The 13829-nt window shown below is 56.2% G+C and overlaps 2 protein-coding genes and 1 long non-coding RNA gene across 4 annotated transcripts in view; 2 read left to right on the top strand and 1 right to left on the bottom strand.

Moving 5' to 3' along the window:
• Positions 1-6829, bottom strand: part of MTMR4 (myotubularin related protein 4) — a 58059-nt gene extending 51230 nt beyond the window's left edge. Inside the window, exon 1 of one of the 2 annotated variants that reach the window (XM_074922589.1) lies at positions 6789-6829. The gene's annotated coding sequence lies outside the window, so the exon portion shown is untranslated. Of the gene's footprint in view, positions 1-6069; positions 6110-6788 lie in introns of those variants that run through there. The other variant, XM_074922590.1, reaches the window with a different exon arrangement.
• On the top strand, positions 3570-4729 carry LOC141968453 (uncharacterized). The gene is made up of 3 exons (XR_012634876.1): positions 3570-3798; positions 4206-4281; positions 4543-4729. It is a non-coding gene; the product is annotated as an uncharacterized LOC141968453 (long non-coding RNA).
• Positions 6830-7823: 994 nt separating the features above from the next.
• On the top strand, positions 7824-13218 carry LOC141968291 (caspase-1-like). Its single transcript, XM_074922812.1, has 10 exons — positions 7824-8284; positions 8685-8738; positions 9745-10017; positions 10339-10475; positions 10725-10901; positions 11076-11310; positions 11440-11592; positions 12232-12341; positions 12630-12735; positions 13005-13218. The coding sequence occupies exons 2-9, from the start codon at positions 8732-8734 to the stop codon at positions 12720-12722; spliced, it is 1185 nt and encodes a 394-aa protein (XP_074778913.1). The 5' UTR covers positions 7824-8284; positions 8685-8731; the 3' UTR covers positions 12723-12735; positions 13005-13218.
• The last annotated feature ends 611 nt before the right edge of the window (positions 13219-13829 follow it).

Raw genomic sequence — 13829 nt, 5'->3', positions numbered from 1 at the left:
GGCAAACAGAGGCAGGCAGATATTCATCACACTCATCACACCAGAACTCAGCAGCAGTTCCCCAAGTCACAAGGGCCTCAGCTTTAAAAAAAAAAAAAAAAAAAAGCAGCACTGAACTGTAGCATCAAAGGAAATCTCTCACATACAGAGGACGTAAAAGTATCAGGCTGTGACAAACCCTGGAGTCACCCTACTCGTCACACTGGAGGAGCAATGGAGAGGGAATGAGGGGCTTATAAGGGCCCAGACCTACCCTGGGGAAGTTGACAGCAGAACTCCAAAATATGAACGGTACTTCAGCACAACCAAGGGGAAAATTTAAAGTAACATACTAGTAACATACAGCAGACAGCATCCCCAGTGGTACCTAAAGCATCTTAAAAAAACCCTACTCTGACACTTCCAGAGAAGCTCACCAAATCCCACTTCACTGTGCATCTCCCCACCAACCTCAGAAAATACATTACTGCTGTACTTCCCCCAGCCAAACACAGCTTTCTGCCCCCCCCGGCTGCTCCATTTCACATCTGACTTCAGCTCCCCCAAGCTTTGTGCCTGAAGAGACTCATTTCCACTTACCCAAGTCTGTCCTTCAGGGCAGCACAGGCTTTTTGGTTTGCCCCCAGATGCCATGGGCTTGCTCCAAAGTTCTCAGCAAGAATCGAGCATTTTAGCCTTTGGGAAGTTCAGTCTACCATTAGGGAAGGAAGGCAGAAGTGCCTTTGGCACTGGGGCAGCTGCTGCCCTGAACAGGGCTGTGCAGTCTGGCCAAAAAGCAGAAGTACAAGCCCAAACGATACTGACTGGGGTGAGAAGGAACAACTCCGGGGGTACTTATGTCCCCCTAAACCTACACCCAAACACACCGGGCCACGAGGAACCCATCGGGTGACGATGCTGCCAGGTGGTAGCAGCAGGCAAGCTGTGCTGCAGGAAGCACGGGCACCAACCTGAGCTCTGGGCTGGCAGCCAGCCACGCTCTCCCCAAGTAGCCTCGGTCAGATGTTCTCAAAACAGTGTGTAGGTGCCCCACAAACACGATACTAAACAGGACAATGGCTCCTCTCATTCCCATTAAATTCCACCTGGCTCTGTCACGCTGTGCACCGGTGGTACCCAGTGCTACGTGTCAGTCATGCTCCAGCAATAAAGTGCACTTCCGCCGACTACTCTGAAAGATTAAAAAAAATTTTATTGTTAATCCAGGCAGTACAGCTGAAATAAGGGAGGCGACTGAATAGATTTATGCTCGATTGCCACAAGGCACTCATCCACTCAGAGAAGCTGGCTACTTCAACAAGTTTCTAGAACAAAACAACAAAACCCTCTGAAGCTTCCAGAAGGAACAATGCAAACTGCACCCCTTGCTTGGAACAGTCCTCAGTTTCAACAGAGACCATCACAGAAAGACTGGCAGAGTCTAAGCAATTGAACCGACTGTAAAGTAGAAATGCTTTGAGAGTCCTTACCATAAAGCTGTCACTCACAAGCAGTACCATGTCCAAGCACATTCTGCCAGAGAGAACAATTCCACAAGAACTGGTCAGGTTGGAAGAGGAACAACAATTCTTCTTTCCAGTCAGTGCTGTCTGAGCCATGGAATGGAAGAAAGCTGAACTCTAGAGAACACCCTGTCGCAAATGTGGGCTTAAGTTCAGATACAAGACTTTGCCCCCAAGCAGATAAGTTGTGAGCTGTGTCTACCTATGTCTCTGCTGCCAGGACAGACTCCTCCAAAGAGGGGCGGAGCTGACAGCTGTTAGCAGCCTCAGCAAAAGTCACCAGATTTGGCTTCTTGCTAGGCCTCAGACAAAGGTGCCCAACATATAGCCTGGACTTTGACATCAGAACAGCTCCATCCACTTTATTCCTAGCTAACGCCATTCCCAAGGCTTAGGTAAAAATCTCAGTCCTCGTTGCCATCCCTCCTGTGAATGCCCTGCCTGTCCTCCGCAGCGCGATCAGATCCGCACCCTCGCAAGAGACAGTGCAATATTTCTTTCCCCCAGGAAAATAAATATTGGCAAAAGCAAAACTATTGTGCATGTCCAGGACAGCTGACCTTCACGGGGTTTATAGTGCATGAGATCAGCTGTATCAAACATGCTGTTGAGCAAACACTCCACCTAGAAGATAAGCAATATGATCCACAAGGGAAGGAAGATTGGTACTGCTCTAAATCAGAGACTAAAAGGAATAAGGCACCTACAAACTCACGCAACATAAAAGGAAGCCTCTGAGGCCAGTAACTTGATACATGTTGAAACAGAATATACAGACATGTAACTCTCCTCTCTCGGGATAGGCCCTGGGCAGGCTTCCCCCTCCTGAATAAGAAGTTTGAGGGCATCTCTCAACTGAGAAAGAGCAACAGAGTCAAAATAATAAGTAACAACAAAGTCACAACTGCTACGAGCAGGAACCATCTGTTTAGTTTTGTTGTTGCTATATCCTGTTAATGCTACCTCCCTTAGGAAAGGCAAGATGCTGCTTTCAAATCTACCACACACAGATCACTCGGGTCTGCAGAGAGATGCTGCAAAACAAATCCTATGCAAAACTATTGCCACAATTTGATCCCCATCCCCAGCAAAGCACCCTGGAAAAGGGGAAGGAGCAACTCCAGCTCAGACGCAAACCCGGGTACAGCAGAGTGACCGGAGGCTCCACGCCAAAACCTCAGCGTGAGCAAGGCTGAGCACAAGCCCCGCGGGCGAGCTGTCGGGGAGCTGTGTCGGAAGGAGTCTCAATAGACCCTAAACGTCCACATGCATCAAACCCTCTCAGCAGCTGTAAGACTGACCAAGACTGGAGATAAATGAAGCAAAACCAGAGGGAAATAGGTGGCAGGTAAGGGATATGTATGTGTGCAGCCCAAAAGGACTCCAAGAGGTCAAACATAGAGAGAAGAGCTCCCGGTTACCAGCACATTCTCTCTGGCAGGAAAATGGACTCATTTCAAACTGGATTCAACCACTGAATGTGTTTCATTTTCATTTTAGTTCATGTTCCCAGTTAAAAGAGTTGATTTTCCTGTGCAGGCAAGGAACCAGGCACCACCCCAGCGTACACAGCAGCACAGTGCATTGCTGCCACCAGAGCCTTTCAAATCAATCACAACGCCTAAAGCTCTGGCTGCAAAGCTGAAGCACCTCGCACCAGGGCAGTTTCCATCCTCAGAGAAATTCATCATCTCTGACAGAAATTATGCCCAATTTCCTTGGATTTGGTTCGGGGCCCTGAGGTGCAGATGCGGTTGTACTTGTTGCAAAGGCAGAGAGCAAGACAGCAACCAAACAACACGCACTCAAAAGTAGGCCTGAACAGGCATTTACTATTTATAAGCTAATCATCTGATCCCTCCTAAGGGAAATCCTATCCTTTCGGGCTGTCGAGAGCATGAGTAACTAACTGCACAGTCTCCACAGGACTGCTAGGGAGGAACAGAAGGGAAGCAATTATATCAGTGAGGAGCGCGCTCAGGCAAAATTCCTCCCTGCTCCATAACGACACAGGCATCCTCCTAGAGAGCGAGCCAGGGATTATGAACAGGGATTAATACGTTACGCTAATTTGTTAAGAGCAAAGTAATTTTTTTAAGAGTAGTCTTCTCCATTAATCGTTATCTAAAAAGGGCTCTGATCTAGTTTTGCAAATGTTGACATTTTCCTGCACGCAGTGATAGAGGAGAGTCTCACGATAAGGGCCCGCATCGAAATCCAGAAACACACCAACAAGCAGAACACTGGCTGGATGGAGCTACCTTGAAGGGTGGGTGAGAGACGATGGAAGAGAAAGGTATGAACTTTCATAATTGCCTGCTAGTTATTAATTCCTCGGGGTACATTCCTGTCCTGGGAAGTTGTGGACCATGTGCAAGTATGCAGCACTGATTTTTTCCTCCTGTTCACCTTTCTCCCTGATAAAAATAATCTGGGTTAGATTATACTGCTTGATTTTCTTGTAAAACAGTGCTCAGTCATTTCTAACGCAACTGCACACACTCTTTCAATGCAACCACACACACCCCTGAGAAACAATCTCATTTTCTCTCTAGTCTCTAACTTTTTTCACTTACCAATTTATTACTGAGAACAACTCTCTCCCCCAGATGAGAGCAGCTCTAAAGATGAGCTGAGGATACAGAATAGGAGCGGAAATAGCTCTGTCTCAAACAGCACAGACTAAAGCAGTGTCTCTTGCAGGAGAAGGCCCAGCTCCCAGAGCAATCCTCACAAACGGGGTGGACAAGAGCCATCCAGGTCTGGTGCCTGCCTTCAGGTGAGCAAAGCTCAGCAAGACAGGCCACCAGGAGGGGGAAATCGCTGCACACATTATCCCCTCCACTCCCACCAGAGCTGGGACAAGGGAGACTTTGAAAAGCCCCACGTGAACAAAAAACAAAAGCAAGCCAGTGCATATTTTGGCAGATCGAGATAACAATAAAAGCTGGCACAGCGGCATGCTCCAAAGCCTCCATATCGTGGTAAGATCTAGCCCTAAAGCGTCCCTTGATTTTTTCTTTTCTTTTTTTCCTTTTAGCTTGCTACAGACGAATCTGACAGCTAAGTGACACTGTCAGCAAGACAAAAGGCTGGACACTGCCACAAAACTAACAGCAATGATACATCTGAGGAAATTTCCCTGTTAAGGCTCTTTCAGAAAAATCAAATAACTGTCACTGCCAGTGTAAACAGACTCCTGCAAGTGCAGCAAAGGAAACTGGAAACCAGATGTTCCTAGAAATTAATAAGTAAAACTTTAAAATTTATTTCCCAGTCTTCATCTCAGTTTTACTTACTCATCTTCCAGCAAACACCCTGAAAGACATTATGGCCACCTTGCAAATTCCCAAGCAGAGAGACCACAAAACTTCCCAGGCTGTTAGCTGAGCTGCAATACCTGACATTGCTTTCATTAAAAAAAGTATTGAGGCTTGTTGTAAAAGTTGCCAGCAAACACAAAGTCGGCACTGACTTTGGGAAGTTTGTTCCCATGCTTGATTCTCTGTTGCTAACAAATATATGCTTTGGTTTCCATGCACTCACTTCTATACCACCACCAGCCATACTGAATTCCCACAGACCAACTTCTGTCCCCCACAAGTACACACAGACTGACCAAATCTTGTCGTTGCATGAAGCAGATGGAGCTCTCATCACCGCATGGCAGCTTTTTTTCACCTTTAATCCCACCATCATATATCGTCTCTGAACTCTGCCCAGCTTTGCATCAGCCTTCACACCACATGCAGCCACCAAACCTGGCTGTAGCAGTGCTCAAGTGTTTGCACGAGTGTGGGAACTGAGCTCAGGCACCCCCTCCCCCTCCTCCTCCACAGCTGCCGTGGAGGAGGCCACCTTCTCCCGCCTGCCTCCAGCCCCGCTGTCTGTGTTCAACCTATTCATGAACCCAGGCAAAAATTACTGCTTCCTAGGGCAGACCTCACTCCTTCCTCCCGTGTTTCTCTGACTATTCCTCAACAGGTGGCTTTCTCTGGTAATAGACGTGTGGCCTTGCCAAAAGCACAGTGCCAAACGAGCCAGACCACTGTACCAGATCCTCATCTCTTATTTTCCACTCAGCGCTCTGAGTCGCTTGTGCACTTCAACAGTTTTTTAGCTGCAAACTTTCTTCAGGTCATTGACAAAACCAGCAGCAGGATCCTTATGAGACTATTAACATAACGTCCCCAGTGTTCTAGGGGCCACTAATTTAACACAGATTAGTTTGAGCTCATCCCCCTTCAGCTAATTCAGCTGCAAAACCCCAAGGCATCATATCAAGTGCTTTAGGGAAACCTATGTTTACAACACGAAGCTGTTTGAGGTTTGGGTTTTTTTCAGTATGTGTCAAACCTGCAACAACACTGTCTCCACACAAACTCCAGTCACCAGCAGGGTCAAACCAGCACAGAAAGTTCAGCGGCTTCTACCCAACACGGAGGGGAGACACCTTCTCTAAAAAACAGCAACGGGGGGCAGGAGGCACCGGGCACCCACCCCCTCCCCAAAGTGGGCTGCAGGGCGAGCGGAGTCTCCGGCAGATTAAGCAGCTCCCCGCCCTTACCACGGCCGGTGCGGTGCGAGGATCCGCCACCAGCTAAGAGCCTCCAGGTGGGATGTCCACGGCCCGCACGGCCCCTGCCGGGGTGGGAGGCAGGGACAGCCCTTGGCAAGAGGGCAGCGGAGGCACTGCCCATCCGGGCCCGCCGCCCAGGACTCCCTCCGGCGGGCACGGCTCACCGAGACTGCGGGCCGCCCGCTGCCGCCGCGGGGTTAGGAAAGGGCCGCCGCTCTCGGCAGAAGGGGGCGGAGGCTCTGCAGAGCCGCCGGACCGAGCGGCAGGGCCGGCAGCAGGCTGGCTGCCTCCGCCCCGGGCCTGACCCGGCGGAAGCCCCGCGGCTCCTTCCTTCTTAACGTGAACCAGCCTCTACCCCCCGGCGGCACCTCGGGACCGCCCCCCGCGGACACCGGCCAGCCCGCGCCGCGGCGGGCAGCAGCGCAGGCCGGACCGGGCCCGCCACCACCGCCCACCCCACTGGGACAGGGCCGCGGGCCCGCCACCGCCGTCGCAGCGCTTCCGCCACCGGGCCGGCAGCCGCCCCTCACAGACAGGCCCGGGAAGGCCCCGCTCACCGGGCGGTGGCGGGGAGGAGGAGACGGAGAAGGAGGAGGAGCGGGGCCCAGGCGGGCGACGGGGAGAAGGCTGAGAAGCGCCGCGGGGCCCGGGCAGAGGCCGCGCTCGGGGGTGCGGCGGGAGGGGAGGGGGGACCGGCGGGGCCTCACCTGGCTCCGTCCGCGCTGCTCCCGCCTCTGCCGCGTGCAGCTCCCCGCCCTGCCCCCCCCCGCCGACCCGCGCGGCGCAGCCAGTCAGCGCCCGGCGCCGCCGGCACGGCCAGCCAATGAACAGAGCGAACGCGTCCCCGCCCAGCGCCACCGGCCGCCAGAGCCCGCCCTTCTCCTAGCCCGCAAGCCTATCGCGTGACCCGCCGCGGCGCCCGGCGGGGGGCGGGAACCGGCACCCGACGCCCAATGAGAAATCACAGCGCGTCCCGCCGCAGCCAATCCGCGGCCGCGTAACCTTTCCCCGCAGAAAAGGGCGGGCGGTCCCTGGGGCGTCGCGGGGGGGCGGAAACAACCGGGGGGCGGGGCGTCCCCTCACGTGACCAGGCCCCCTCCCCGGCTGCCCCCCGCCCGCCGGCAGCGCGGACCGGCCGCGGTGGGGCCCGTGGGAGGGGGCGGCCCTGCGGGCGGGCGCACCCCCTCGCCCCCCCGACGGCTCCGGCGGGGCCGCGCCCCGCACCGGCCTGCCCCGCAGGCAGCACCCGCCCTCCGAGGGCCGTGGGGTGGGCGGGCACCGGCCGAGCCCCGGCCCCTCACGGGCGGTGTCGTGGCCAGGGCGGGATGGCGCTGGGGGCTCGGCACGGCGCTGCGGTGTGGCCGGGCCTCCCCTGCGGGAGCCTTGAGGGCGGCACAGAGATCCGAAGGCCTCGTGGCTTTATCACCCTGCTCAGGCCTCCGTCGCTCCACCGCCAGCGCCGCTTGCCTCTGCCCCGCGAGCGCGGGACGTCCCTTTTCCCCACCGCTCGTCCCTGGGTGTCGCAGAATCATTCGGGTTGGAAAAGCCCCTCGGGATCACCGAGTCCAACCCTCAGCCCGACTCTGCAAAGTTCTCCCCTACCCCACATCCCCCACAGCTCATCCAAACGGCCCTTAAACACCCCCAGGGCTGGGGACTCCCCCCTCCCTGAGCAGCCTATTCCACTCTCTGACCACTCCTTCTGGGAAACATTTTTTCTGATGCCCAGTCTGACCCTCCCCTGTTGCAGTTTCAAGCCGTTCCCTCTTGTTCTGTCACCAATTCCCTGTGAGCAGAGCCCAGCCCCAGCCTCTCTGCAATGTCCTGTCAGGAGCTGTAGAGAGTGACGAGGTCTCCCCTCAGCCTCCTCCTCCTCACACTGAACACTCCCAGCTCCTTCAATCACTCCTCGTTTCCCTATCGTTGGCATTGCTTCTGCCATTCCCACCCAAGTCTCACCTAAACTCACCCTGCCCTGCGAAACAGCCCTGCTAATATAGGGGAACCTCAGGCTTTCTCACAGTTCGGATTTTACATTTCAGGCAGGCTCCCCTTCCCCCAGCACCTGTGGGATGGAGATGGGGCCGCGGAGCCCTCAGGTGGATGAGGATGCTACAGCCCAAGGTGGTGTCTCCCTGCCAGCACCTCTGGACTCAGACAAGGCCGTGCGAGGAAGGGATGAGCTGACCTCAGCCCCAGACAGGTCTGGAGGGTTGTACGGACAAAGGGGATGTCAGTCCTTGGCAGAACGCAGCCACCTCTGCCTGGCCCTGGGCTGCGAGCTGTGAGCGGAGCTGCCCCATGCCTGGCTCTGAGAGGTGCAGGAGAGCTGGGAACCTTCTCGCCCCGCCAGTGCTGGATTTTGTGGTGCTGGAGCCCCAGTGATGCCCCAGTGTCATGAGATTGTGCTGAGCACCCCGGGAGTAAATCCGAGCATGGCTGCAAAAGGCATAGGGGCTCTGGCCCCAGGCTCGGTGGGCTCACAGGCCGGGCTATAGGTGCTGGCGGGCACTGGGGCGGGGTATGGCAATGTCCCAGCAGAGAGGCCCGAGTGGGGATACAGGAAGTGGTTACAAATTTTACTTTCATTTTCCCTTCTCTAGAGAAACGGCCTTCGTGGCTCCTTTGGCAGACCAGAGTCTGAGGGTCGATGGCGGGTGAGTACAAGGGTGCTGGGGCTTGGTGGTGGGTCAGGGGCCTGCCTGGGTCCTGCCTGGGTCCTGCCTGGGTCCTGCCTGCATCCCGCGTGGGTCCTGCCTGCCCGGCCAGGCTGGTGCACAGGGACACAGCACAGCATGCGGGCTGGGGCCAGGATGCTGCATCCCCGAGTAACTGGGGCCCTGCTCCTTGGAAATGTGTCCCCTAGGGCACTTTCTGTGGGTGTGTGAGAAAAGGGAGAGGTGAGTGTGTCAGGGGAAGCCCCCAGGGTGGGCAATGAAGGAGGGGGAGCAACCAAGATGGAGGGTGGGGGAGGGATTGGCATCTTCGTGGGGCAGTAGGGAAGGGGAGAGCACCCAGGGCAGGTGATGGGGCGGGGGCAGCAGCTAGAGAGGTGATGGGGAAGAGATCAGCATCCAGGGGAGGAGGTGGGGAAGAGGGAGTACCCAGAGTGGGAGGTGGGGCAGCAGGAGCCATGGCATGGAGGCTTTGGGCACTGATGGGACCTCAATCCGAGAGAGATCTCGAGGGGCTGGAGCGAGGGCAGAGGAGGGCAACGAGGCTGGGGAAGGGCTGGAGAATCAATCCTGTGAGGAGCCAGTGAAGGACCTGGGAGTGTTCAGTGTGAGGAGGAGGAGGCTGAGGGGAGACCTCATCACTCTCTACAGCTCCTGACAGGACATTGCAGAGAGGCTGGGGCTGGGCTCTGCTCACAGGGAATTGGTGACAGAACAAGAGGGAACGGCTTGAAACTGCAACAGGGGAGGGTCAGACTGGGCATCAGGAAAAAATTTTTCCCTGGAAGAGTAGTCAGAGAGTGGAATAGGCTGCTCAGGGAGGGGGGCAGTCCCCATCCCTGGGGGTGTTTAAGGGCCGTTTGGATGAGCTGTGGGGGATGTGGGGTAGGGGAGAACTTTGTAGAGTCGGGCTGAGGGTTGGACTCGATGATCCCGAGGGGCTTTTCCAACCTGAGTGATTCTTTGATTCTGTGATTCTGCCCTTCAGACAAGCTGCTCCTGAATGTGCGGACAGACTTTGTAGAGCGTGTGAGAAAGCCGGTGATCTCTGGGCTGCTGGATGACCTGTTGGCCCAAGGGGTGCTGAACCTCGAGGAGGTGGATGAGGTGCAGGATGGATACGCAGTGCGCACTGACAAGGCCCGCTGCCTCATTGACAGTGTGCGCCTGAAGGGCGCCAAGGCCAGCCAGGTCTTCATCGGCAGCCTCAGGAACCGTGATGGCACCTTGGCAGAGCAGCTGGGTCTGGCCGCTAACTCTGGTGAGAGATGTGGGGCTGTGGTCTGCCCCCGGCCATGCCGGGGCTCGCAGTTCCTCTGGTGGGAAGCTGGAGGGGGGCCTGGCCCTGATGAGCATCCAAGGCCTGAAGAGGCAGTTTGGTGTCCCTGATGTCAGTGCTCTGTGGCACTGAGTCCCCCTTGCCATGCAGCGACAACAGGCTCTCAGGGGTGGCCATGCCCTGTGGGGCTGAACAGGGACCTCGAAGGGCCGAGCTCAGCTTCGCTCGCCTGCCTATGCCCTGCAACAGTCCCCTCTTGCTGTAGGTGCTTCCCAGTGTAACTGTGGGGCTTTCTCCTTGCAGGGCCCCCAGATGAGCAGCTGGCCTCTGCCGACCCTGAAGCTCCCTCTGGGCCCCCAGTCAGCATCCGGGGCCAGCAGTGGATCCGGCAGTGCTCCCTGAGCGAGTACCAGCACATCAGGGATACAGAGGGAGATCAGGTGCTGCAGGCAGAGATGACAGGAGGGCTAGAGCATGGCCTGGCCACCACGCCAGAGCTGGCAGGGGCTTGCTGAGGCAAAGCAGGGTCCTCGCTGACCCGGGAGCAGGGCAGGAGATGTGAGGAGATGCCCCAGGGACAGGGAGATATGGTTGCTGCACCTGTGGGCCTTCTCTGCTATTAGCTGCCTCCCAATAAAAGCTCCCTGCACGCACCCTCTGCTGAGCGCTCCCTCCTTCTGTCCTCACAGATTTATCCCATCCATCTACCACGGGAGACACGAACCCGTAGGGCCCTGCTCATCTGCAACATTGAGTTTGAGCACCTGAGCCGGCGGAATGGGGCTGAAGTGGATGTGGAGGGGATGACAAAGCTGCTGGAAGGGCTGGGCTACGTGGTGGACCCCCACTGCAACTTAACTTCCCAGGTAAACTACTGCACAGAGCAGCTGCCACCAGCCCCGGGACAGACCCTCCTTGCATGTGTTGGTGATGGGGGGCTCAAGCACCGCAGGGACACCTCTGTCCACAGTGGTTGGTGGCTAGGTCTCCACACATCTGGTCACAGGTGGCTGATGTTCCTTCCTTATGCTGGTTTGTAGGAAATGGCTACCGTCATGAAGGATTTTGCCAGTCACAAAGACCACTGGACTTCTGACAGCACCTTCCTGGTCTTCATGTCCCACGGGGTCAGGGCTGGGCTGTGCGGGACCAAGAGCAGAGACAAGACCACAGACATCCTTTCCCTCGACACCATCTACAACAAATTCAACAACAAGCACTGCCAGGCGCTGCTAGGCAAACCCAAAGTGGTCATTATCCAGTCCTGCCGTGGAGGTGAGTCCCCGCGACCAGGTGCCTGTGAGGCAAGCAAGCCGGCCAGGCTATCCCAGGGCACGTGAGCCCCGGGCACAGGCTGGGGACAGGACACCCCATCATTGCTGATGGCCGGCCCTGCCTTCCTAGGCAACATAGGGTCCGTGTTGGTGCGTGACTCTGCAGAGCCTGCCTTGCCCGCTCCTAGCTTGGCTCACATGATCCCTGAAGGGCTGGAAAATGATGCAGTCTGTGAAGTCCACCTGGAGAGTGATTTTGCCACTTTACATTCCTCCACACCTGGTAAGCAGTTCCTGCAGACAGTTGCCCTGCCTGAGGGCAGGTGAGGGGGACAGGATTCCCACTCCTGAGGCTGTAGTTCCTCTCCACTCCTCCTCCTCCTCCTCGGGGTGGGTTGCCAGGGGTCCCCTCCACCCAGTGACCACTTTGGCATTGCTCCAACAGCCTCTGGAAAAGGCAGTGTCCCCTGATGCCAGGGTACAAGGCTGCTCCAGGACACCCACAGATCCCTCTTAGCAGCAGCAGGGCCAAAGCTTTGTGCCTCTGCCTGGCTGCCTTCCCTGGCCCTGGCTCCAGCACCCCCCCCCCCCCGCCAGCATTCCTTCCCCAGCCGACTTATCTCACCACAGTGGCTGGCCCGGGGAAATTGTCTTCTCCTGCTGGGTCACAGATGGCTCCAGGCCGTGCCAGCTTGGCAGCTGGCATGGCTGAGAGCATGGGAGAGCACAGAGGCTTAAATAAAATATTTATGTCACTTCTGCCTTCCCTGGGATGCCCTCTCCTTTTCCCGTGCTGTGGGTTGGGTGGGCCAAATGATCTCAGAGGAGATGCCTGTCTCCTGCTTCAGCACCCAGCGTTAATCACTGTTGCAGTGAGGGACACCAATGAAATCACACTCAGTGGCACCTTCTGTCTCCCCAGATACTGTCTCCTGGAGAAGCCCAGTAACAGGTTGTATCTTCATCCAGCGCCTGATAGAGCAGTTTCGAAACCACGCCTATAACAGCAACTTACAGGAGATCTTCCGAAAGGTGAGGCTTTGTAGCTAACTGCAGGTGTGCTGGCAGATGCAGCAATGCCAGTGGTCAGAGATACTGCTCAGAGCAGAACTCGGGCCAGGGCAGGCCATTTCTCAGCAGGCCCCTCAGGAGCTGTCAAAAAGGGGTCTGGTTTGGCCTGGGAAGTCAGCTGCATCTCTGGAGGCACCAACACCCTGCCACACTGGGGATACCCCTGGGGATGCCTCCCGACTCCCTGCACCCCTCCCACACTGGGAACAGACCTGCTCTCATTTCTCCCCACTCTCTCCCTCACCCCAGGTCCAATATTCCTTTGGAAATTTCCCTCAGCAGTTACCAGCACAAGAACGGACTACGATGCTCAGGAAGTTCTACCTCTTCCCAGGCCATTGATCTCCTGCCTGGGGTAAGTCTCTTCACCTCGCAACTCTGCAGCAGCCTTTTGGCTGTGCCCCAAACCTGGTACCTGGCCAGTGGGGAGAAATTCATCGCTCCCGGGCTCCAGACCTCGTGGCTCAGGCAGGATATCCAACGGACTTGTGTGCTGGTAGCCAGGGCCGCGCAGTGCCCTGACTCCATCCCCATCCCCACTTGGCTGTAAGAGAGACAGGCGCTCAGGGAACTCGTTCCAGTAGCCCGTGTCTCAGGAGCTTCTCGGTCTAATGTTCTTCACAGGTGAAATGTTTGAATTTGGGAGTACCACAGCAGAAAGCTCAAGCTCAAAGGTAAACTCAGCCCTGCTCCACACTGATGCACTTCAGAAAAGGAAAGAGGAAAATCCACGAACAGCTCTGCAGAAACAGTGAACCTCCAAACTTGTGCCCCCTCTGCTAGGCAACTACAAACAGACCTGGAATAAAATAGTCCTTGGTCTCCTGTGCTCCCTTCCTTTTGTGGCCTGCAGACAACCCCAAACTGAGCAAACTTCCCAGGGAACAGCAGAGACACCTGGCTTTGGAGCACCAAATGCGAAGCTGGTTGGTGTCTCTCTTAACTGTCCCAGACAAAGCCTGTCCCCAGTTGAGACAGAGGTGATCCATCACCCTCAGAGCCGCTTCTGCCCTGTCTTTGGCTTTACCTGTTGTCTAGTAAAGGGATTTTCACAGCAGACGGCACCGCTCCTCTGCCTCTAGCCTGCGGTGGGTGGATGGTTGTTACAGCCAGCAGCAGCTGCGGTTACATTGCCTTCTCGGGGGACAGAGTAGGTGGGAGGTGGGAAATCGGAAGGAGCTCAGGGAGGAGGGGATGCCCACCTTCAGGGGATTTCCATGCCCCCCCTTTGCAGGCCTGTAGCATCTCCTGGCTCAGGGGGCAGCCTCCCCCACTCCCTGATCCTCTCGCTGCCCCTGCAGTGGAGGAAGGACACAATTTCCCCGGGGAGCCAAGAAAGATCCTCAAACCGGCCTTACGCTCGCTGCTCCCACAGCTCAGTGCCTTACAGACCCAGCCCAGCTGTTGCCTTCCACCAGCAGCCCTGGTGGTGAGCAACTGCCCCTTCCT

This window comes from Athene noctua, chromosome 19 (assembly GCF_965140245.1).
Source record: "Athene noctua chromosome 19, bAthNoc1.hap1.1, whole genome shotgun sequence".
Lineage (NCBI taxonomy): Eukaryota > Metazoa > Chordata > Aves > Strigiformes > Strigidae > Athene > Athene noctua.
This window is presented reverse-complemented; position numbering and strand designations above follow the sequence as displayed.